The following is a 25,125-nucleotide window of genomic DNA, read 5'->3' on the forward strand; positions in this document are numbered from 1 at the left end:
GTAGTTACAGGTGAAACTGAGATCAAGCCACATGTACCAGAAGGGCTGCAGACACAGGTACTGTGGTGTGTGGAACTCTTAATTTCTGAAGTAGAATTTCATTTTCTAGGACCCTGCTCTCCAAGAGAAAATGCTGAATAAAAACTAAATTTAAAAAGTACATGGTTATTTTTGGCTGTCTGTGGAAATAAAGCCATTAAATACTGTTCAGGGATATTTAGAACATTCAATTAAAAAAAAATAAAACCAAACCCCAGATATACCTGATAAGTATTTCTATTAAGCAAGCATCCCAGCAGCCATTTTACTGACTGTCTGCTCTTTGTAGGTATGCTTCCTGAGAAGAAAGTACTAGCTTCTGCCGCTAAAGACTTAACTCCAAGGTAAGCCTTTGTCTTTCATTGGCTGTTGAGCATTCTGTTTAAAAATTCTGTGCAATTCTTAGTACATGCAGGCAACTTCTTCCATGGTTAGCTCTCAGTGTTTCAGCTAAATGAGTATATGTCATTACCATCCTCTCAGAAGTAGGAAAGTTGAGGTTTATGTTTAAACAACTTGCCAAAGATCATATAGGCCAATGATTATTCTTGGCCTGCTCAGTTGATTTCTAACACTTGCACCTCCTTGCATTGTATAAAAGTGTATGACACATATTTGCAGACTCCTTAGGTTTGCTTCTTGAGGAAACTTCTAGAAAATGATTCCAGCTGGGCTGATTACTTTTTTTGACTTTAGTTAATTTGTCCATAGATGTACATATAGCCATGCCTTGAAAATGTGCTTCATTTCAAGCTGGAATATAGTAAAATGTGATAGCTGTATTCAAGTTTCTACAATATGCAAAGCGAAGCAGGCCCCAAAATCTCTTTGTGATATGCCTACTGTTGTCACTGAGGTGTCATTTTACTCCACGATGCCTTGAGTCAACAAGGTTCAGTTTCTCACTTGACATGAAAATCTCCTGAGTGTGTGATCTCTGGGCTAGTTACATGCAATCAGAAAATGTTGTGGCTTGTAAACAACTGGAATGTGGTTTATCTTCTGAAGTGCTCCCCAAACCTTGCTGCCTTTCTTCCCACGTGTGTCTGGCATATTCTGGATGTGACTGGAAGATGTGCAACCTAGAATGTGTTGGCTGTCAGGAATGTTTGCCGGAGGGATCATCCTCCCTCTCTGCCTGCTTTTCTGGTCCAGTAGTCTAAACAGTAGATAGAAGTTACTTCCTGGCAAGTGTAAAGCCATACAAATAATTAGCATCTGAAGGCTTTCCTTTTTTTTACTTTACGTGGATTTATTACAAGATTTGGACAGCATGGGAACATAGGAATGAATATAAAATCTAGATTCAGGGAGATGAAGGGAGATGGTTTTGTGGTATGTGCATCAGATCTTTAACTCTTGGAAGCCACTCTGCTTATTTAATGCTTTTGTCTGGAGTCAGGATTTTAATCATCTCCTAAGAAAGGTTCATATACTGCAAAGAGGGTGCATATGCTTTTTAAGTAAAACTAATGACATATAATTTTAACTTCCATTTACTAACTAGCAGGATGCATAATTAGACTGTTACTTTAGTAATGTTTTCAAAATTACTGGCTTTGGACTTTCCTCTTCAAAAATAGTAAGTCATGTATTTGGCTTGTAAATTCATGAAAGACACTCTTCTTGAAGACTTGAATTTAAATGTTTTGATATGCCCAAAGAAATTATATATTTTTTTTTTTATTTTTTGTTTTACAGTTATGATTGGTTCCAAACAGATAGTTTGATCACCGTTGTCATATATACTAAGCAGAAGGTAAGTGAAAAGGAGGATTACAAAATCCAGTTGTGATCTAGCTTGAATTCTGGAAGAACTTCATAAAAATTGTTGTGTTTTTTTTCCCCCTTGACTGTGAAAGGATATGAATGAAGAGTTGGTCATAGTTGACTGTCAAGATAAACGATTAAGGGGAGAGATCATCATGGATGACTACTCATATCTTGTAGAAGTTGGTAGGTATTGTAATTTTGCAGTTGAAAATACTGAAGTTTCATTCTACTTTATTCAAACCCTTTCATTAGACCATACACATTTTACATGTACTACTTAATATTTTATTCCTTTTTCATTTAAGATGATTAAAGTACCTTGATGTGAATTAATTACATTGTGTATCAACTCACATCTTCATTTGTTAAGTATGTACTAAATGTTTTACATGTGGACTAAAGTGAAGTAAGAAATCAATTTTAAAGTTGCGTAAAATTTTTCTTCAAGTGTGTTTTTTATGGTTATTAAAATGGTCTTATTCAAAAGGACAAGTGCAATAATTTACATAAATGAAGATTAGTAGCTTTATATGAGCCGTTGTTAAAAGTAATGGGAAAAATGGTGCCTTTATGTATGAGGCCTGTAGAAGTCATGAGTAAAATTTCAAGGCCAAATAAAGATGCATAGGTTTCTAGGCTCATTAGTTCACTCAATATTCCTAGACTTATACAAAAGTGTGTGTCTATATATGTATATATGTTGACTGGAATATAATTTTATTATTGCTTGACACAGAATTTGTTTGTCTTTATTTCAGACTTGGATCATGCAGTTTCAGAAGAAGTGGCTGGTAATTTCTGTCTCTTGCAGCGCTTCTGTATCTCTTCTAGGATAGTCCAGTCAGGAGATGAACTTCAGTGATCCTTGTGGGTCCCTTCCAAGTCACGATATTCTATGATTCTAATATCAGAATGTGGAACTTTATTTTTCTGACTCTTCGGATACTTCACAGTTTTACTTACCACCAGGTCCTGGCACAGTCAATCAAACCATGCCATAACACTGAATAATATTTTTTTTAAATGATGGCATTTGGCCCTGTGAAAGTAGTAAGCTGATAGTGCTCTGATCCCTCTGAATATGATTAAATGTTAAAATAGTTAGAAGTTAGTTCTGTTGTGTATTTGTAAAATGTTCTTTGCTGAGACTGGGATTTTCTTGTATTTAATTATTCATTCAAATGGCCTTGAAAAGAAAGTATTAAGTAGTGGTAGTTACCAATTTCCAGTACATGAGGGCTCTGTGTTCATGAGCATTTTTCTTGACCAGATGGGCTGTGAAGCTGTCCTAGTTCCACAATCTATTTAGCAAATAAAGTATATTAATTATGCATATTAAATTAGTGCTTGTTGTTTTAATTGCACTCTAAAACATTATAGAGTGATAGGTAGAAGTATATTTAATTTGATATTCTAATTTAGTGGATTAACTACATGTGTCTTGAGAAATTTCTTCTAAATTCTTCTAAAATTTAGTTGTAACCGAGGAATGATTTTTTTTTTACGAAGTGTAACTAAAAGTAACAATGTGAAACCTTTTCTCTTCTAGTAAATATTGCTGAAAAAATAGGAAAAGTAGAAATTATCTTAAAGAAAAAGGATAACATTCATTGGAAAATGCTGGGACAGCCCTGGGGGTGTCATAATACATTTATCAAACGCACAGACAGAGGTAAGCAATTTCATGGCCAAGTTACCAGTTGTTTTCTGACTTCTTGGAGCTTGTTAGTCATTTGGTTTCTTTCAGGATTTTCTATTGCTGTAGTTGTACCTTCAATTCATTCATGATTGATGTCTGATCTTGTTGAAAGCTACTCAGGAGTTCTCCTTGAAAGGATTCAGCTTAAAGGTGTTTTTTTACCTTGCTTTGGTTTGGTGGTTCGTTTTGTCCCACATAGGAGTTGAAGGTCTTTCAGGCTTGTGGAAAGACTGGAAGAACCTAATAATGTAAGGTGAAGACTGCTTGAGTGTTGTTCCACCTAATGGCTACCTGTGCACTTAATGTCCTTTCTGTCCGTGTGAAAAGACCCTGAGGGACAGTGCATCGATTTGTATCAATCCTTTTGGAAGTAACTGTAGTGAAGGTTTTCCTTCACTTCCAGTTTTTTCTATAGATATAGTAACATCTTTCAGCGTAATGTTGTTCCATCCCACTACATCTTTGTAAGTTGATCTATTGACTTCAAGCCACCTGTAGGTATTAAAGCCAGCTCTGAATAAGCTGATGTGTCTGCAAGAAGCAGTAGATGTTATATATGAGTTTAGTTTGTGGTAACAGAATAGTATGAACTTGAAGCAGCACCAAAATATATTACGATGATCAGTGTGGTTTTGGTTCTTCTCACCTAAATTAAAAATTTCTGCACAATTACATTGTGTAGTATAAGCATGCTCTTGATATTATTGCAAATTACCCAGCTTCTCAAAAGCCTTCTTGGCCCTCTATCTAATAATGCTCAGAAATGGACTGTTTGATATTAGTCTGCTCGATTTATGTGTGAAAGCAAAGCTGTACCTTTTTAAGAGCTAATTACGTGTTGATCACCATGTTGTACACCTCCTACTGCCTCTCAGTTATGCTATGTAGGCCTTCAACATCAAGAGATTACTGTGTTACAAATAGGAAGACTGCATAAAAGCACATCTCTAGCAACCTTTAGCTTATGTAGAATATAATTTTCCTTATGAGAGTTTCAGAAACTGTTAAGTCATCCCCTTTAGCATTAGATTTTTCAATATAATCCTCTGTATTTAAGGGCTTACAGACTGATCTAATATATTGTCCACTGTCCATTGCTCATTTTCTCCTGCCTTATTGCTTTTCGAAAAAAAAGAGAAAATAATCTGAAAGAACAAGAGCCACAGAATAGGGTGGCTTTGCAAATGAGGAAGGTCTGGATGATTGGATGCAATTGACAAAAGTGCATATTGAGCATTTATAACCAATGCTGTCTAGATTATTTATTTTGCACTTTTTTCCTAGAAGTCAATCTCCAACATAGTATTTGTCCTGTAATGCAGAGGACTGCATTATAAGGTATAAGATTTTTTATATAATTTATAATATACTTTATTAGGTATCAGTGAGTGAGTTCACATCAGCTTAAATTGAATCTTCAGAAAAGTTAAAGGGCTTGCTGAACCTAAGTTTCCTCACTTCCCTGATTAAAAAGGTGATGAATCTACCAAATAAAGTGATATCTATGACTTTTTAATACCTACTCCAGAAAATTTTTTCCTGCAGTTTTTTAATTTTAAAACCTCCAAATTTAAAATTGAGCATACCAGAAGGTGTATAGATGAAGAATGTTGTGGCCTACATGTCTTTCCTTCATTCCAATCCTGTGCTTTCAGCTCAGCCATAAAATCTACATGTTGTAGCTTCTATTTATTCAGTTCAATGTTAAGTAGACAGTCTCCTTTTCTGCTTAGAATTGTGCTCCCTTACACTAAATTGCAGAATTTTCGTATTTGCTTCTGCTTCTGTGGAAGCAAAATAATGTTATGACTGAAGAAACTCATACCTTGTTCAGTGTGAGCACAGAATAAGTAAATAATAACTAAAAAAAAATTTTACAAAAAACTTTTTATCTGGTATTTCTGTATGGCACTATATATAGGGTAGCACAGATATGTTGCCTTAAATACTCAGATTCTTTTTCACTTGGATTTATGTATCTTCCTCTGCTTATTCTCAGCATTACCTTTTATTTTTGATGGATGTGGGTCTTGTTTGAAGGCAGTGTAACTGATAACTTCCACTTCTGAAAATCTGGGAATAGAATTGAAAGTGGTTATATTATCTTGTTATACATGTTTTTTGTTTATTTTATTTGAGTTTTGTGTATTTGTAGGTTTTTTGGTAGCTTAAACTTTATAAGAAAAGTAGTGATTTTACCTGCAATGTTTGCACGCTTCCAGTTTGGTGGTAAGGTTGTTCTGAGGCTGTGAATAGTAAGTGCTTATGGGAGCACTGATATTTAATTCCTCAGGGTTTTCTTATCTTTGAGTTTTTCTCTAGTATTTCCATTGTATTGACCATTTCAAACATTTCCTTTGTATTCAAAGCACAGGAAGAAGGGCTGAAAAACAGGATTAACACTTGAAAACTTTCCTTGATTTTATGTTGTTATAACTTGTTCACATGACAGCATTCATGAATGAGTTTGTAAAGGAGGGATAGGTGACCTCCGTGCATAAACCCCTACGCTTCAAAATTATTTAATCTTTATTTTTGAAACAGTTAAGTCTAAATTCTACAAAAAAGCGATGAAGCTTTTCTTCAGGGACAATGACATAATGCAAAGATGGTACTGGAAGCTTATGATAACTTTATGTTATGAAGAAACAATTAGCATAAACCTCTCCTTTTTTCCCCTTAAGCTGGGAAAGTCCTGCTCTCAGGTAAATTGCCTATGTAGTCTCAAATTTCCACTGAGTTTATACTAACATTTTGGCCAGTGTGTCTTAGTTAATTGGAAGGAAAGAACAAAATTGTTGAATTTCCTCAAAGGTGAGAGGAATTTTTTAAGAAAAATTAATGCAATTTCAGTGAACTACACTCTATCTTAGGATGTATCAGGAGATTCAGAAAAATATTCAATACCACTTCTGCTCCTTAAGAAGGAAGTGCTTGCTTTTCTGGAGGAATAATTATTTATACTCCCAGTAGAAAACACAATTCAATATAATTAGCTTGTCAATGTAGGAAAGTTGGCGTTATTACTCTTTGCTAGCTATCATGAAACTGGTCATTAAAAGCATTAACAAAAACTAGTGGTCACCCTGCTGGCATCTTGTGAAATTTAAAAGCAGTATTTAAAAAAGTAAGATAAGACTTTCTCATTTAAAAACCAAACAAACAGAAAAAACAAAACCAAGAAGAACAACCAAGAAACAAAACCAAAAAGAGCAACCAAGATACAAAACCGCAAACCAAACCCCAAAAGACCAAATTAGCACTCAGCACAGTAATAGAGTGCAGGTTTTCTCATAGGTATTGACACGATTTTCTTTTAGGTGCCTTTTCTCGGAAATAAGATATGAAAGCCGACTCGTGAGGGGGCATGCATACAAAAGCAGCAGCCATATGAAAGTGAAAAATTATGTTAGTATGGGTGACTTTGGATGTGTGTGTGTGGGGGGTTTCCTCATGGAGAATAATTCTGAAAATGATTCTGAACTTTTAATCAAATCCTTGTTTTGGAACATGCTTTCTTAAAGAGGGTGCAACTATTGGCAGATGCATAGGGTGTTCAGTAAAGAAGCAAGGTGCTGTTACCTCTGAGGGCTGAAATAGGATGTAATTTCTTTGTTTCATGGACAAGTATTGAGGCCATGTTACTGAGAACGCAGCTGCGATGGGCAGGGCACGTCTCAAGGATGAAGGACCACCGCCTCCCTAAGATCCTGCTCTATGGTGAACTTGCCACTGGCAGCTGCTTGAGAGGAGCCCCGAAGAAAAGATACAAGGACTCCCTGAAACAACATCTCAACCTTGGCCATATTGATCACCATAACTGGTCTACTCTGGCTTCAAATCGGGAGGCCTGGAGACACACCATCTATAACGCAGCTGTCTCCTTCGAGAACACACGCAGGATCACTCTCGAGGAAAAAAGGCAACGCAGAAAGAACCGTGTATTGCAGAATACACCATCTAAGGAGTCTTTCTGCTGTGCCTTTTGCAATCGGATATGTCTGTCACGTATTGGCCTCATAAGCCACCAGCGTGCCTGTAGCAAATGTGCATAGAGCCTTCCCAAATCTTCGTTCGCGAAGCCTAGCCATGATGGAGTGGTTTTAGTCCACGTTAAGTAAAAGATCATAAACCTTTTTTTGTTGGAAGTACCAGAAGGAAAAAGAATGCTGATGCAGCAGTTAATGTATATCAGCAAGACTTGTGTTGCGACAGGGTGCTATTTGCTGCATAATTAGGGAAGGTTTAGCAGATGTTGATTCAGTGGAAACCTTATTTTGGGAGGGGAGAGAGACCATCTGGGAAGAGAATGGCTGGCCTTTTTGGATAATAGGAACTGGCTTGTGAAATCTAGTAATTAACTGAAGCATTTGAGAATACTGACAAATTGATGGTTAGCAGTAAGGGTTCACTGTTGTCTTAACTCCAAGACTAGACTGCTGCCAGGAGTGGTGGGCAGCCACCTTCCTTCAGCTGTGTGGTCTAATCTCCATTATGTTGGCACTAATAGTACTTGAGGCTCTGTAATGAAATAATCTGAACAAAGCAAGGATTAACGTTCAACTGGCTGATGGACACTGTTGAGTGATACATACTTGCTGGGAGTGGGGTGGAAATCCTCTGCTTGAGAGGGAGGGGCAGTGGAGGGATTCGGTTTTTATTGTTTGAAACTCTATTCCAAGCGAACAGGCTAATATTGCTGCTTTAGCATTCCTAGCATTATGACTTACAAGTAAGAAATAAGAATTGTCTTTGAAGTTTTATCATTGAAGAAAAGCAAAAAGCATAATTCAAGGAGAAATGCTTAAATTAAACTCCCTTTCATGACAAGGAAGAACACAGTAGGCAAAAGGCTAATACTCTCCAAAAGGTATCATTATCTGTGCAGCAGTTTTGTTAGTAAAATTAAATTTATATGCCTATGAATCAATGTGCTGCATTTCTTGATTCCAGCAGAGGAAGAGGTTCAGTTTGAAGGATGATGTCTCTGCCCTGTGATAATATTGGATTTTTGTGGCAAAGCTTTGCTAGGAGGGAGCTGCGGGAGTGCTTCTCTGAGATCAGGCGCTGTGATGCTGGCACTTGATGTCTGCAGAAAGCTTGATCAAAGCTAACCTCGTCAGTAGTTACTTTCTCCACTTTGAAAATTACGGTTTGCTTCTGGACGCTTCATTGTGCTACAAAATTGAGAGAAGAATACCTTTTGTTTATGCATAGTACCAAATCATGTGTCTTTGCATCTGGCAGTTAACTTGGCTTCATGGGCTGATGAAAGCAAGTGTTCAGCTTCATCTTGCTACTAGGGGTTGGTATTCTCTTGTTGAAAGGCTTTTTCTGCATTGCCACTTGTTTTTGCTTGTGACTCCAGATTTTATTGAAACCACTGTGTTCTAGTTTTGGCAGGGATAGAGTTAGGGTTAAACCACAACACACTGATAATGAACTAATTTTAGTTAATACGGCAAAGGCTACAAACTAAACTAGAAGTTTACTTAGACCTAGGCAGGTCTCTGTTTTTAAAGGTGAGATTGAGTGAATCAGGACAAAAGTTCTGTATGGCAAAATAAAAAGAAAAACAGGGAGGCAAAGGTTATTTATATGGAAAAGGCTGGAATTAGTCAGGTTGTAAAGGTCAAAAAATTTTCAGGAAACAGTTGATGAATCATTTTTTTAGTTTCTCTCTCTCCACTCCCAAATATCTGTAAGCGTATTAGATGATCAGTATTATGGGCTATTGTAGTGGCCTTCTGTGGCTGAGTTTTGGTAGCAGGGGGACTAGAGGGGTGCCTTCTGTTAGAAGCTGCTAGAAGTTTCCCCTGTCTGGTGGAGCCAATGCCAGCCGGCTCCAGGATGGGCTTCCTGCTGCTGGCCAAGGCCAAGCCAATCAAGAGTGACAGTAACACCTCCATGATAACATATTTATGAAAAGAAAGTTATCGCACAGTAAAAAATTCCAGCCAGGGAAGAGCTGAGTGAGAACATGGGAACAACAGTGCAGACACCACTGCAGAAGGAGGGGGAGGAGGTGCTCCAGGTGCTGGAGATGAGGCCCCTGCAGCCCATGATGCAGACCATGGTGGAGCAGCTGTGCCTCTGCAGCCCATGGAGGACCATCAGGGTGCAGAGACCCACCTGCAGCCCATGGAGAAGCCCATGCTGGAGGAGGTGGATGCATGAAGGAGACTGTGACCCTGTGGGAGGCCCAAGATGGATCAGGGTCCTGCCAGGGACCTGCAGCCCATGGAGAAAGGAGCCCACGCTGGCACGAGTTTTTCCCAGGTAGCACTTGTGGCCCCTGTGGGGGACCCACGCTGGTACAGCTCATTTGTGAAGGACTGCACCCCATAGAGAAGTGACCCACAGGACAGCAGTTTGGGAAGAACTGCTGCCCGAGGGATGGACTCACGCTGGAGAGGTCCATCAAGGACTGACTCCCATTGGAGGGACCCCACAGGGGCAGGGGAAGGACACCTCTCCCTGGGCAGCGGCAGAAACAACAACTGACTGTAACCCCCATTCCCCGTCCCCCTGCACCGCTGGGGGGGAGGAGGGAGAACATGGAAGGAAGGAGGGGTGGGGGCAAGGTGTTTTTAAGACTATTTTACTTTTCACTCTTTTTCTCTGATCCTGTGTAGTAATAAATTTAATTAGTATCCCAGCTTTGAGTCTGTTTTGCCCGTGATGGTGATCAGTAACTGACCTTTCCCAGCTCTTAACTCATGAATCCTTGGCTGGTTTTTTCCTCTCCTCTGTCCAGTTGCAGAGGGGAGTGAGAGAGCGGCTTTAGTGGGTAGCTGGTGTCCAGCCATGGTCAACCCACTACAGCTATATTACCAACTTCACACATTCCTTTAAGCAATTCTTAAGTCTACAGAACTGACAGCAATCTTGGCATATTTATCTGTGTACTGTACTTTGCAATCTTACTGTGTATTATTTTTCTAATTTCAAAAAAACTTTTAATAATATTTATATAGCTGGAGAGTTGCTTTACTTCAAGATTGGTATGAAATGGAATTATTGACTTCAATTTTTTCAGGGCTTTAGGCATTCTTTTGATTCATCTGAAATGTTTGCTCATTCAAAATAAGGAATTTGTAGGATGTTAAATGAAAGGTGTGAGAAAATCTTAATCAAGAAGATTTATTCCATATCAGAGGCTTTACATTGTGTCTGTGCAGGCATTTTTAGTGGATAAACTCATTAGTAGATATTTGAATAATTTAAGAAAACAAGTATATGCATAAAAATGCCATGGTCATCCACTGTGGCAATACTGGTACGTAAGGAATTTGCTGCTAATTTAGTCCATTGCCAAAGTGCATGTGCAGCTGAGATTTAGTAATCTGAGTGTATATTTCAGGCATAACTGCATGTATTTAGATGCTTGACTGTTCTAGCAGAGTTTATTTATACCCTTGGAAATAAAGTCACTTAGAAAGAAGCATGGCTGAGCTAGAACATACTGTTTAAATCCTTAACTTTTAAATAATTGGTGGATAACTATTGTTGGTTTGAAAGCTGTCCCCTGTTTAAAATTATTTGGTTTCTGTTGTGGTTGAATTGACAAGTTGTGATCCTGCACTTACTGAAGAAGGGAATGTTGATAGTGATAGCTGTTCCTTCAGGCAGCAATTGACTGCACTGTCACAGAGCACTCTGTAACTAGTCTCCAGCAAACTCTTTAGCTGTGTTTTTAATCCAGAATATCTGGAAAGAGCAAAATGTTTGGGGTAATAATCCTGGACTAAGGAAACTGCAGTACAGATAAATTACTTGGAAAATGATAATTCATTACATGCAATTACTGAAGTACTCAAAGTGGTCCTTAAATGACTCTTGAGGAACACTGGGGAAGGAGAATGGACAGGCTAGCTTACTGCAAACCCCTCTAACCTTTTTTGGTTGATGGTTGGTTTTGGTGTTGTTTTTTTTAAGTCCAGTGATCAGTGTCTGTTTGTGAATTGTAGCCCTAGTTAAGCATAAAGATCAGCCAGGCTTACTGACTTGAGCTTCTCTCTGGTGCTCTTGGAAGTAAGAGCAAGGAAGCAATGGCAGTGGTTGCTGGAGCTGCAGCAATGCCTAGAATTTCCTTTACATTTTGTCTTGTATTTAAGGGAGACTTCACTGGAAAATTGCATAAGCCTTCTGTCAGGCACTTAAGAAGAGTCATTGTGTTGACTCAAGAAAGAATTTTGAAGGACATCAGGATTTAGGCCATGTACATAAAATAAAATGAACATCTGTGCCTGTAGTGAAGCCATGTTTAGTGTCACAAGTTACCTCCTTATTTTCCATGCATAACTTCCAGGAGTATCTGCTCTGTGATCTTGCCAGACACAGTGGTTACGCTTCGCATTTTCCAGTCAGTGGGAACTTTACCAGAGTGCCACATGGATGGGCAGTGGCTAGCCACTTCCTCTGCGAGTTCCCTCAGAATCCACGGATGCATCTCGTCAGGTTCCATGGACTTGTGCACCTTCAGGTTTCTTAGATGGCCTCGAACCTGATCTCCTATAGTAGCTGGTACTTTCTACTCTTGCCTCTGCCTTCCTAATATCTAACCTAAATTTCCTCTCCTTCAGTTTGTATCTATTATTCCTTGTCCTATTGTTTCATCAGTTCCTGACAAAGAATCCCTCTCCGGCTTCCCTGTAGGCCTCCTCTATATTATAGTTGAGAGCTGAGAAATACTTTCCTCTATTTAGCATTTGTTGTGAAATTAACCTTTGTAAGCATTTTTTATTTCCAGAAGGAAAGCATCCATGCCCTTTGTTCTTTGAAGTACTTCTTCCTTGCTGCTTCATCCCAGCTTAATGTTCTGCAGTCTCTGGCTGTAATCAACAGGACATAGCCCTCTACTTTGTTGTGCTTTCAAATCCTCCCTTAGACCCTGAAGTGCTGTAATGATGCAGATTACAGAGCTCAGGATGGCTGCTTAGTTAAAATGGGTGCAGGGCTGGCCAGCCTTACACTGAGTGCTTTGCCACAGAGGTTGTTTCCAGCATAAATGATGGGTTATTACCCCTGTTGTAAGAGAGGCAGTCTGAAATGCAAACCTTACATAGTGCTTTTATTTATTTATTTTAAATGCTTTCTTTTTTCAGTTACCTTTTGCCAGACATTTAGTTGATGCACAGGTTGAAAAGTACTGTATTTGAAACCAATGTCCTCGCCCCCAAAACAGCTGTGTTAACAAAAATTTATGCTGTACGTAAGACCTTGTAGTTGATTTAAGTGAGCATGTGAACATATAACTGGAGTGCATAATTCCTAGTTAGCCAAAAGGCACCAATTCATGTCTAAAATATTTACTGATAATGCTGAAGTGTTTCTTGCCTATGTAGGCACAGATGTTCATTTCATTTTATTTCATGTATAAGCATTTAAGCATTGGAATTGTGTACCTGAAAAATTGTGCAAAGCTGTATCAGAAATTCTTCTTGTGCTAATAACAGTCAAAGTGCAACAGAATGGGGTGGTCAGGCCAATAAATATCTGAGATGCTGGGTGGGTTTGGATAGTCTGTTGCTAAGGACTGTGGTGCTCTGCTGGCTTATATTTCATTTGTGTTACGCCAACTGGTTTTGGTCTGCATACATGTACTCTTGCTGTAGTTACAAGGTGAATTCAGTGCAGGTACAGTGTAGTACAAGGGGTTCTGTTTTCTGCTAGTTTCTGATGCTTTTCTACTTCTTCCCAGTCATTGCTGATAACTCAGAGGGCCAAAGTAAGGCTATAAATGAGTCCTTAGTCCAAAACTGTAAAAATAATTTTAAGTAATTATACAAGAAGCATCTATAGTGTTTTTATAATTGTATATACTGAAATACGTATATTTCTCTATCTCTTACTGAAAGATATATAAGAAAAAAAAGACAGATTGAGACTTAACTAACAAGTAAAATCATGTTTGTAGAACTGTTCTACAGAAAATGCAAGTTGGTTTCTAAGACAGAAGTTACCCATGACACCAAGCTCTTCTGCTTTATGTTGCCAAAGGGCACACATCTCCGTATTCCCATTGGACAACATGTTTACCTCAAACAAATTATTACAGGTAAGAAAAATTGAGAATGTAGTAATGGATTCCTTTTCGTAGTCTTGAGAGAATGCCAAGTCCACGGCCACAAATTCCCTTGTCGTAGTTAGAAAGTCTCTGCTTCCAGAATCACAATCAGTGCTTAATAATGAACTAACTGGATTAATATTGATGGAAAGCTAACTGTTGAGGTGGCTGGCATTTACTGTTGACCTTATTGTCTCTACTTTCAACTCTCTCTTTAGAACATTCTCTCTACTGAAGTAGTGCTGTTCATCTTTGAAGGGGGAAAACTTATCGTATATGTTATGTATCATTAGTCAGTTCCTTTTAATTTTTTGAAATGAGGAGGGTATTGTTGCAATTTTTCCTTTTTTTCCCCTTCTTCTGAGGGATTTATAGTAGTCATGGTAGCACTACTTTATACTCCAGTTGCACAATATTAATGATAACACAAGGCTGTGAGACGAATGTATCTTGAAAAGCATGTTTATGTGCTATTCTTCAAAATTTTGTAAAAGATGGACTTAAGGAAATGGAAGGCCAAAGAAATATCTGGTTTTTTTTTTTAAAAGTACTTTTTAAAATGTGTATATTAATGGTTATACTGGTCACTATACTTGGATTGCAATATGCATGGTAGAGAGATTTCTCAGAAGAATTATTAAATATCCTTTAATTGAGAACTGTTTTGTCCTCCTCCTCCTCCTCCCTGCCTAATGCTTTGCTGGTGTCCAACTCTTGTGATCTTTCTTTCTATCATTATACAATGGATTTTTGAAATTATACTGCAAGAAAATATAACTGTGCAGTACTAGAACTCTGCTGTTTAAATTTAGAAAAAATCAAGTTCTTGAAATAAATGAAAATAAATGAAATTGTTTAGATTTTCAGGTTCTTCGGGGATGACTGAAGATCTTTTAATCTGGTGTTCTGAATTGCTAGATAGCACAGAAATAACATGTTGTGCAGTGACCTGAAATTTTTAATTGGGAGTAGAAGGCTTCCAATTCTGGTGCAGTGGAAAGTAATATACTTGCATAAAAGCAAGTATGAGATGGTGTTATTTTTATGGGATATACAGATTATTTATTTACTCATTGTTTATTTTGGTATTTGTTTGTAGTAGCTGGATTTAGAGTGCTTTTCATATTATTTCAACTATCTTTTGGTCTACTCTCTAGGGACAGAGGCAGTAAAACCATACACACCTGTATTGCCTTTTTTGCCATTGGATTTCCAAGAAACATCTCACCATGATGGTGTGCATATATATTTAATGATTAAAATTTATTCCTGTGGGCTGTTCACACAGGCACTTGACCACCTACAAATTGGTAAGTATATGGTGGAGTTTTTTGTGTTTGCCTTATCTTTAAAGATTCACTGTGAGTATTTCGATGTTCTTATCATTTACCTACTTATATATTGGGACATACTTACAACTTTTCTTAAACCTTGTTTTCCATTCCCTAAATGTACAGGCTTATCCTCACTGTAACTAGGAGTTGTCCATTACATAAAGCTCTCCTGACTGATCCGTGTGAACTGTCACACATTAGAGTTGATCACTTTGATGTCTGATGCTCTGAGAACAAGTTTTTGTACTTTCACATAAAGAAAGCTAGGTCTGTTTTATGGGACTTAAGATGCACTTCCTTTTTCATTTCAGATACAGAGGCAGATTTTTAATACTGACTTCGGAAATGTTTGTGTACTCATATCTTGTAAAATCCATCAAGACAAAACTTTTTAATTGTATATCTCTTCTTTTAACAAGAGTGATTCTTATGTGAAGTGTATAGTACCTTTCTGAAATGAACCTTAATACTACAAAGATGAAGGCAATATGAAATAGCCTTTAAAAAATCAGAATACTGATTAGCTTGTTTTCATCTAATTAATGTTTATCTTTTTCTTTTTTCTTTTTTTTTTTTTTTAATAAAGGAGACTATGTTTCTGTCAGCAATCCTGAAGGCAACTTCAAGAAGTCACAAGTTCAAGCTTCAGAAGATCTCATTTTATTGGCAGGAGGCACAGGCTTCACACCAATGGTTAAACTGCTGAATTTTGCTCTGACTGAAGTTAGTTGTCTCAGGTATGTACGATTCTTGTGATTTAACCCAAGTTAGAAGGAAGAAACATAATGGGCAAGCCTCAGTGTTAATAAAACAACTAACAAAATAAAATGGTATGAAAGCATTTGTCTTCAACTTATGCCAAGAACTGGCATGCTTAAGGGAAGAGTGTCAGAAGCTTAGGCAATTTGCACATATTTGGTTATTGGCTACCCTCAACATAATGGGCTGATCTGCATTTTGGATTTTAGTTGTGGTACAAATGAGCTCACTGGGTAAAAACTTGGAGGAGGTTTTTTTAACTAGCTTTCCATTTCAGTGTCTCTTTTTAGTATTGAAATATTTCAATGTAGATATTGTTTTTTGGATTGAGAAGGGCTAAAACTGTTTACTTATAACCTCTCTCTGATATATTTGAAAAGCTAGCATATTGTTTTCACCTGCTAAGCGACAGTAACACATTGTTACTGGATGAGCTCCAGTTTTAAAAAAAGTGCCACTTCTATAAGCAGAGCATTAAGTGTATTCAAATGCATAGAAAGGTGTGTATTGCATATGCATTCTATACTCTGCTTGTAAAATCTACAGAAGAAAGCATTACTTTTACTTGGTAAGGGAACAGGTTGTTATGTCCTTTGGAACCCCAGAACTAGTACTTCTGCTTTTGAAACAGCATAGAGATATTAATTGGACACTAATCTTCATACTAAAGCTAAAAAGGATGAGATGTACTGCAGAAGTTTGTTTCTAAAAAAACAAACAAACCCTAAATCGAGACACTATTCTTATATTGTTTATACTTCAGCAATGACATATAATCCTGTTTTGTGAGCAGAGAGATTGTGTACTGTCTAGCTCTTCCAAAGCGTCCTGTACTGTCAGTAGCAAATAGCAAGTGGCTGGCTGGCCTTGCCAATCCAAAGGGTAAATCTATCATCTGACAAAATGCTTGGGAAGCACATTTTTAACACTTTTCAGCATGACTTCTTATGGAACTTCAATGTTAGTTTAGGATGCAGCAGCATCTGTTTCCTTTACTAGTCAATTCAAAGTAAACAAATTTTTCCTTCTTGCTGTGGAGGCTTGTTAGGTGAATGACTTGATCTGGTACAGGTTCTGGTTATATGCAGACACTTAAACATTTGGTTTTCTGACTGTTCTAGGCAATTTAGTTTCTTGGCCTTATATGTGCTCTTTAACCATCATTTTCTTTTTTGGGAAAATATTACAAGAATGTCTTTAATATATGTATGTTTATATGCATGAGATACATGTACATGTAAACAACATAAGTATGATTTCCATAGAATTATCTTATTTGACAAAGTAACTGTTGTCCTAAGCTTGGATTGCACTTGCAGGAACATGAATTGCAGAAAGCTGAGGAATAATCTATGCAGTGATTGACTTGTCACCTGTTGGTGCCAAAGCAGCCTCTGTCTGGAGTGCTGTGCGAGTGCTGCTGAACTTCTGGGGCTGCAGCGTGAGTGCTGGAGAATCTGCAGCCTCCCTAAGCAGCATTTGCTGTTATGCAATGGGCTAGGATCAATGGATTTTCATTCTTACTGTCTAGTCAAAGTTTCCCTATTATCTTTTAAGTCTGCTATTTCTTGCCTATGGTAAATGGGGAAAACAATTTGTTCTCTTCTTGCCTGCATTATCCTTTTGTGAAGGATAATGATCCTGAAGTCATAATGACTTGTTTCTTCTCTTACAGGCCAAACTGTATTTGGCCAAAGTATTAATTAAAAAAGAATAGTGGTCCTCTACGCTTTCTTTTTAAGATGAGGGTTTTTTTGCTCCTTTTTTACTGATATATAACTGCAATCAGTTATCAGTTAATAGGTACATTTCTTTAAAAAGGCACTAAACACTAGATGGAGGGCTAATGCTCTTATCGAGTATAGGAGGCTTGTAGTCATTTATTGATTCTCCTTGATAGTTGCATCTTCCCTTGTCTCCAGCTTTTCATTCCTAAATTACCACTCTGTCCTCATATTCACTTTTAATATAGTATCCCACTTTCATCATCATTCTTGTTTGGAAGGTGATTTTGTAACTTTCTACCTCCTCTTTTTCCTAAAATCCTATAAGGGTCTCTAACTCCTCTCTGTACAGCTTTCCATAGGACCTCACATACCAATTTTTTTTACTTTATTAAAATCTACATCCCTTGAAGTAGCTTCCAGTATGCCAGATTCACCCTATTTCCTTCCAAAGAGCTGATGAACTTTCTAATTTGTTATCTTAACTTTTGTCAGCATTGTCTCAACCAGCTTTTCTTTACTGGTGAGGATCATGTCTCTTCGTTTTAGCTGGGTTTTCTGTTCTCTTGATAGTGCCGAGTACTGAGCAGCACTGCAGCAGATATATTTGTCTACACTGGGAAGTATCAGTAAGGGTGTCTCAACCAATTTGTACCTTTGTACCCAATGAACAAAATGCATGATTTTCCTATGCACTTTCTATTGACTTTTTCCTCACCTGTGTAACACTCGATGCTGTGGTGCACCATGCCATTAGCATTTAGAGCACTGCATTCTTTCTTGTAGTGAGCTTTGTTTTCTGGGTTTTCAGAGGGCCCCAGCGAGGATACAGTGTAGCTGATTTGGGGGCTGTTTTGTTTTATACCAGGCAAGTGTTCCCAAAGCTTGTTCACTGTATCTCACTTTGAGTTGTAATGCATCTGGAACTTGTTTCTCTCAGTACACTATAGGTGATGTGTATTTTATATGTTTATGAGTTTTTGTATTTTGACGGCAGAAAATGAAATGTTTCTCAAATACAAGATGGCATCTAATGTAGCTTATAAGAGTTTTACTGGTATCTTGAAGTGCTTGCAAAGGGGGAAAAAGGTTAGAAATCAGAAAAATGTGGTTTCTTCAAACTGGGAGAACATAGGCTTCTAACCTGCAGTTGAAGAACAGCTGGAGGTCATGAACTCTCTGCAGAAGCCCTAGCATATGTGAAAGATGTGTGAAAGTATGTGTGAAAGATTGCTCTCTGCAAAGTATAGAGCAGGAGGTGATAGGAATTAATAGTTCCTGTGCAGGATCATGTAAACATACTGTGTCTAGCACTAGTCTCTTAGAATCAAGCTTGGCTTGTAAATGGTACACTGGGTAGTGGAGTGCCATGTTGTGGAGCTGGAATTGCAGGACTGTGTGATGTGCAAGACCAGCAAGCTTAGCTGACAGGTACGCTTGTGGTTCTGCATGCATCCCAGTGTTGCCCGTAAACAAAGACACAAACCAACAGAGTGCCGGTTTATGCGGTGCTTTATTCAGGGCCCGGGAACCTGCGGACTAGCGTCCCAAGTCAGGATTCCAAAGACCCTCATTCTCAATTCAGCTTTTATACTTGTGCAGTTTCCACAGCAAAACAGTTACATTCAGTTACAAACAAGCTCATACTTCATACTGATATCAATTGATAATCATCTACTCTAATCATAAATCTGTTTAGGTTGTCTTACTCCTAGAAACTGTTTAACAGACCCTTACTGCATCTAAGGTAACAAATCATTATATACATGCTTGACTAAATCCTTTGATTATTGTTTCCACTTCTTCAGCACATTCCCTGCTCACAAACAAGGTTGCTAACATACTACTTTGGAGTGTTGCTTTCTAGGCCTACTCTCTTACGAAGCCTTAGCCATTCTACTACTAAATTTAAATTGCTCTGTAACACCAGTGCTCTGGCTTCCTGCAAGTAGGGCACCAAACTTACTGCTTCTGACAGCACAGCAACGTGCTCTCTCTGTGCAGAGCTGTGCCTGAGTAGAAAAAACAAGCCCTCTGGGATTAATTCAGGAACCGCTTGCATTTAACAGTACGTCATCTGTCTTACGTGTTGGTGCAGCCTCACCTTGAATATTGTGTGCAGTTTTGGGCACCCCAATATAAGAAAGATATTAAGCTCTTATAGAGCATCCAGTGGAGGGCAGTGAAGATGGGGAAGGGCCTTGAGGGGAAGCTGTATGAGGAGCGGCTGAGGTCACTTGGTCTGTTCAGTCCCGAGAAGAGGAGACTGAGGGGAGACCTCATTGCAGTCTAGAACTTCCTTGTGAGCAGAAGAGGAAGGGCAGGCACTGATCTCTTCTCTGTGGTGACCAGTGACAGGACCCAAGGGAATGTCCTGAAGTTGTGTCAGGAAAAATTTACGTTGGATATTAGGAAAAGGTTCTTCACCCACAAGGTGGTTGGGTACTGGGGAAGTGGTCACAGCACCAAGCCTGACAGAGTTCAAGAAGCATTTAGATGATACTGTGAGGCACATGGTGTGACTCTTGGGGATGGTCCTATGCAGGGCTAAGGGTTGGACCTGGTACAGAGCTGTAGTTAGCTCTTGAAGTTATGCATTAATTTTCTTCTCTGTGTTAACATTTCATCTTTATAAAATTAATATTGACATACCTTCCTAATTCCAGTTTCACCTCTACAAGCTGATGTGTGTAATATTAAGAAGGTGTACAGAGTTCATATACCAGCTATTAATTGTAGTGCTCAAACAATGAGAAACCACTAGATAAAACTTGACAAGTTTTATTGTAATTTCAGACAGGTCTTAGTAACTTTAAGAGACTTTATTTTTCTTAGGACAGGAATTCCTGAACTAGAGGGTGCAAATGCAGGCAGGGTTGTGGCATTTAGAAGAAAGGCCACTAGTCCAACAGACTTTCAGTTACAGCAAGCAAGAAATTATATTGGGTTAGTGACAAAAAGGTTTGAGGATTGAAGAGTTGCAAAAAACCAAAGAAATAAAAAATGTAAGTAAAAGGTTTCTGTATGATACAATAAGTTCTGATTGTTTAACATGTTTCAAATACAGAAACAGTCTGCAGTTAAATTTTCTTTTTTTTTTTTTTAAGGACAGCGAAGCTGATCTTCTTCAACAAAACAGAAGATGACATACTTTGGAGAAATGAACTAGAGCAATTAGCTCTTAAAGATGAAAGGTATTTAAAAGTCTTATGGAGAACAACCTGTACCATCTTAGTCTATAGGAGAACAAGTCTTGGGACTTAGACTAACTGTACAGCTTTGGCACAAGGACAGATTCTGATTCCGTAAGTTCTTAGCTAAGGATATAATGAGAGTTAGGGAGTGGAAGGAGTTGTATTGGTCACAGATGCATAGCAGAGGTTATGTCATTATGTTCTGTAGGTTCCCAGAGGAAGCCAGGGATTTCATTGGACAGTGTTTAGTAGATGGTTATTGGTTAGTTACATGTTAGATGAAGTGATTTTTTAAGACTGAGAAGTTTTTGATGGTGAAGAAAATTTGCTTTAGCCTTAACAATAGAAAACACAGATATGCAAAAGGGGCATAGAAGTTATAGAGGATAGTGTACCCCACTATGAATTTAGAGAAATCTTGAAAAGTCTTTTTGGTGTCACTTGTTGGGAAAATATTTATGTAGAAATTCAAAGTTTAAATACGTTTGTTACTTTCATTTTTCCTTACTAATTATTGCATTTTTCTCTCAATTACATTTTAATTGTGGATTAAAATGCACTAGTACCCATGTAATGTCAATTTAATTCAGCAGGCCATAGTTTTGTCAGGAAAAACAGGATTATCAGATTACCTTTTAATTTCAGTTTCCTTGCTGTTATCACTAGATAAATTGTCATTGCTTAGATTTTACATGATAAAAGTATGTTTTGTTTATGCTTACCTAATTGTTAGTTGAATTGTTTCTTGGTTGAAACCACTTGTTCCTTCACAACACTGAAGTGAAAAATCAATACTTCATACCCTTGTGATGTCTGGCACTTTCAAAGCTCCATAGTCTAGACATTGTGCAAATTTACAGTAAAAACCCTTTCTCCCTTTCAGTGAGAGCCTCAGATATACAAGTGCTTGTTTTTTTACTGAATTACTATTCTGTTAGTGAGTTTTTGAAACCACTTATAATAGTTTCTCATTAATTAAATTGTGCTGGCATTTTCACAGTAAAATCTGTGCTTTAGTATCTTAATTGGTCCCAGCTGGTTTCATTGTTGTTGTTTTGGGGGTTTTTTGGTTGGTTGGTTGGTTTTCAGCTTTTTTTTTGAAAGGTGAAATATGCAGCTGGAATTTTTAACACTGAAAGATTTGGTTAAATAATTAAATATGCAATATTAGAGGCGATTTGACTGACTTGATCGATAGGAACAACTTAAATATCGCTCAGATCTGATACTGCAGTGGGGAGCTGAGCAGAACAGGAAAGTAATCATAGTGTCACGTAATGACACTATGTAAAGTCATCAGTATCTTATCAATAGCATTTTGTGTAGCAGATTTCTAATCAGAGGCAATATTTATGAAATATTCTTCTGCTTACCAGGTTTGAGGTTCAGTTCATTCTTTCACAACCAACAAAGGACTGGGTGGGTAAACAGGGGAAGATTTCTTCATCTCTTCTCTCTGAGTTTGTGAAAAGAAGCAGAAAAGACTCCAAAGTGCTTATCTGCATCTGTGGTCCAACACCTTTTACAGAACAAGGAGTACAGTGAGTATTTTGAATGATGAACTAGAAAGCAAAGAATTTTAAAAAATTTGATCACCTAGTTAGGTATAGTGTTTCTGATTTGGTAGACTTTCAAAAATGGCCTTACATTTTCTGCTTTGCAAGGAAACTTTAAAAATGTTTTAAGATGTAAACAAAAAGAAAGAAATTATAAAAAAAAGGAATTTAAAAAAATCACCTGATATCATACTTGAGGAATGTGTTTATATTTAGTGTGTAGCTAAGTAAGTATCAGAAATATGTAATTTTCATGAGTTCTAGTAAGTCGTCCAAAACTTTGTAAGAACATCTCTTTCACAGTGACTGGTTTTCCCCAAGGTTTTAAATGCTGCTTTTAATTTGATGTTCATAGAAAAGTTGCAGTAATAGGAAATAAGCTTTCTGTGTTGGTGTTAGCTTGCCAAATTAAGTTAGGGAAGTAAAGTTCAAAACAATTGTTCTATACAAACATTTCTCTTGCTTATTTTTTTTAATTAATGCATTTGTTTATGGCTGTACCTAATACTTTTCTTATTCTATATGCATATTTAGAGATAAATTTATCCACTAACTTTCTCTTGCCCACCTTCAAAATATTGAACCAATATGGTTGCATCACTTGCATTTCTGAAGTCCTAGTGAAGTTAAGGTGGATTTAATGGAGGGTGGAATGGGCCAATAATAATGCTACCTCTTGAGAAATCTGAGATAATTCAAATTATGTCTGTATTTATTTTTAGAAATTGTTTTCAGGATGCAAAAAGTTAATGTAGTATATCTCAGCTCCTGGGCATTGTTTCTTAAATATATTTGCGGGGGTAAATGTCATGGTGCATGTTTGGATAAAAACAAGATGGTGCTGACTGATCTATGTCTGCAGTGGGTTTTAGGTTCCAAATATTAATATTGCCAACTTGATTTGTGACTTTCAGGTATCTGAAGAATCTTGGATACTCCCAAGAAGAGATACATGCTTTTACTGCATAAACCCATATGAGGATATCAATGTTTGTTTGTATAATTCAGTGTTATTTATTTACCTTCATGAATTTAAAAAAGTGAGAAGCAATTTTGTAAGACTTGAAATTTCATTCTTGGTACCAAACTGTTTCTCGGAAGAATTATACCTTTGAAAAAAAATTTATACTGTGTTTTATCTTCTTTTTGTAAATATTTTTTCAATACTTAAGTCATCCAGGGTATTAATTTATTATAGAGGCAAGCAAAAAATTATACTATACATTACATAAGATATTTCATGTTGTTGGTTTATGAGAATTCTTGAATTTATGAAAAGCGCTGATTTAGGTTTTGACTTGATAAAGCTTATTATTTCTTACTGTAAAATGTCTTAAGAGCAATACTGTCTGAAATTAAATATTGCACTGTAACTCAGGTAACTGGTCATTGAAAAATGTTCTTTTTCATCTGATGTCTCTATTTGACTTGCAAGTGATCCAGATACATTTTTGGCTTTGTAAACAAAGAATAAAAGTACCTTTGGTAAAATATAAAATTTACATCAAATAATAAAAAAATAATAATTTTACATTACTTTATGCATTTCTGTAACTTTTTTTGTATTTTCAGTTTACAATGTCATACAGAAGGATTTCCACAAGCTTGGTACACCATCTGAGAACTCAAAACAGAGACACAGAGTCTTGGTCTCCCACAAAACTTCCCATGTAACCTCACTGCTATTGGGCAACCCTCGTCATCAGACATTCTGAGGGTAAAAACAGCTTATAGCCCACAGGTACCAGAGTCAGGACCATAGAAATATATAAAAATATTTGACAGGTTGCACTAGTATTACATGAGGTTATTTTATTTAAATCAGTGTGGTTTTTACTCCATTATTAAAAGTGTATTATTGTGAGAAAATAATCCGCTGTCTAATTGCAGTTTGGAGAAAAAAGCAGTAAAGCAGCTCTTCCCCTTCTAGATGTTGTCAGTAATATCTGTGGGCATTGTTTTGTATGACATCCAGTACTCTTTGTCTTCCTGTTGTGTTGAATGGGTATTTCTTCCTCCTAAGCAGCCAGACTTGTAGCTGTGGCATTAATACTTCAGCATTCAAGAAAAATGTTTTAATGAAACCCTTTAAAAAGGTTAAATAGCTATCTGACAGTGACTGGCTATGCTAAACTGAACTGTCATCGCTTCAGTGCCCCATGTTTATTGGACTTGAAGTTAGAAAAGGATCTTGTCAGTCGTTGCCTATAGGTAACAAGTTCACAGAATCATTAAGGTTGGAAAAGACCTCCAAGATCTTCGAGTCCAACCTGTGACCAGTGCCCACCTTGTCAGCCAACCCAGAGCACTGAGTGCCACGTCCAGTCGTTCCTTGGACACCTCCAGGGATAAGGACTCCACCACCTCCCTGGGCAGCCCCTTCTAATGCCTGACAGCCCTTTCAGTGAAGATATTTTCCCGATATCCAACCTGACAACTTGAAGCAGTTTTCCTCTCATCCTGTCCCTTGTTCCCTGGGAGCAGAGCCTGAGCCCCACCTGCCTCCCCCTTTCCCGTCAGAGAGTTGCAGAGAACGAGGTCCCCCCTGAGCCTCCTTTTCTCCGAGCTGAGCCCTCCCAGCTCACTCAGCTGCCCCAGCCCCTTTCCCAGCTCTGTTCCCTTCTCTGGATGCTCTGCAACCCCTCAACGTCTCTCTTGCAGTGAGGGCTCAGAACTGGACACAGCATTTGAGGTGGTACCTCAGCAACCCAGCACTGAAATGGCATTAGAGACTCCCCAAATCCCAGTGCCCACAGAAGGGGCTGAGGAAGCGCCACTGGGGTCTCTGGTGACTGGATTGTGATCAAGTTACCAGTTTTGTGACCAAGGGAAGATTAAAAAGCCGTGGCAAGATGCTGATGGCTGCAGCTGAACTGGACTGTTTTTAAGGGGTTAAACCTGATTTACATGTTGTGGGGGTTTCATGGGGTCTCAGTGACAGAAAACACCAACGTTATTTCAGAAGAGATGGTGGTATT

General features: G+C 37.8%; 1 protein-coding gene across 5 annotated transcripts in view; it reads left to right on the forward strand.

The window, feature by feature from the left end:
• Positions 1–23,656, forward strand: part of LOC108503063 (cytochrome b5 reductase 4) — a 36,164-nt gene extending 12,508 nt beyond the window's left edge. For all 5 annotated transcript variants that reach the window (XM_017826639.1, XM_017826650.1, XM_017826661.1 and 2 more), the window contains 11 exons: positions 329–383; positions 1,741–1,798; positions 1,902–1,995; positions 2,571–2,603; positions 3,362–3,484; positions 13,431–13,571; positions 14,738–14,890; positions 15,501–15,651; positions 20,505–20,591; positions 21,968–22,132; positions 23,062–23,656. In XM_017826639.1, coding sequence (XP_017682128.1) covers positions 329–383; positions 1,741–1,798; positions 1,902–1,995; positions 2,571–2,603; positions 3,362–3,484; positions 13,431–13,571; positions 14,738–14,890; positions 15,501–15,651; positions 20,505–20,591; positions 21,968–22,132; positions 23,062–23,116 — 1,115 coding nt within the window. In that variant the 3' untranslated portion in view covers positions 23,117–23,656. The remainder of the gene's footprint in view (positions 1–328; positions 384–1,740; positions 1,799–1,901; positions 1,996–2,570; positions 2,604–3,361; positions 3,485–13,430; positions 13,572–14,737; positions 14,891–15,500; positions 15,652–20,504; positions 20,592–21,967; positions 22,133–23,061) is intronic.
• The last annotated feature ends 1,469 nt before the right edge of the window (positions 23,657–25,125 follow it).

Source organism: Lepidothrix coronata, unplaced genomic scaffold, assembly GCF_001604755.1.
Source record: "Lepidothrix coronata isolate B3197 unplaced genomic scaffold, Lepidothrix_coronata-1.0 Scaffold4, whole genome shotgun sequence".
In the NCBI taxonomy this organism is placed as follows: Eukaryota; Metazoa; Chordata; class Aves; order Passeriformes; family Pipridae; genus Lepidothrix; species Lepidothrix coronata.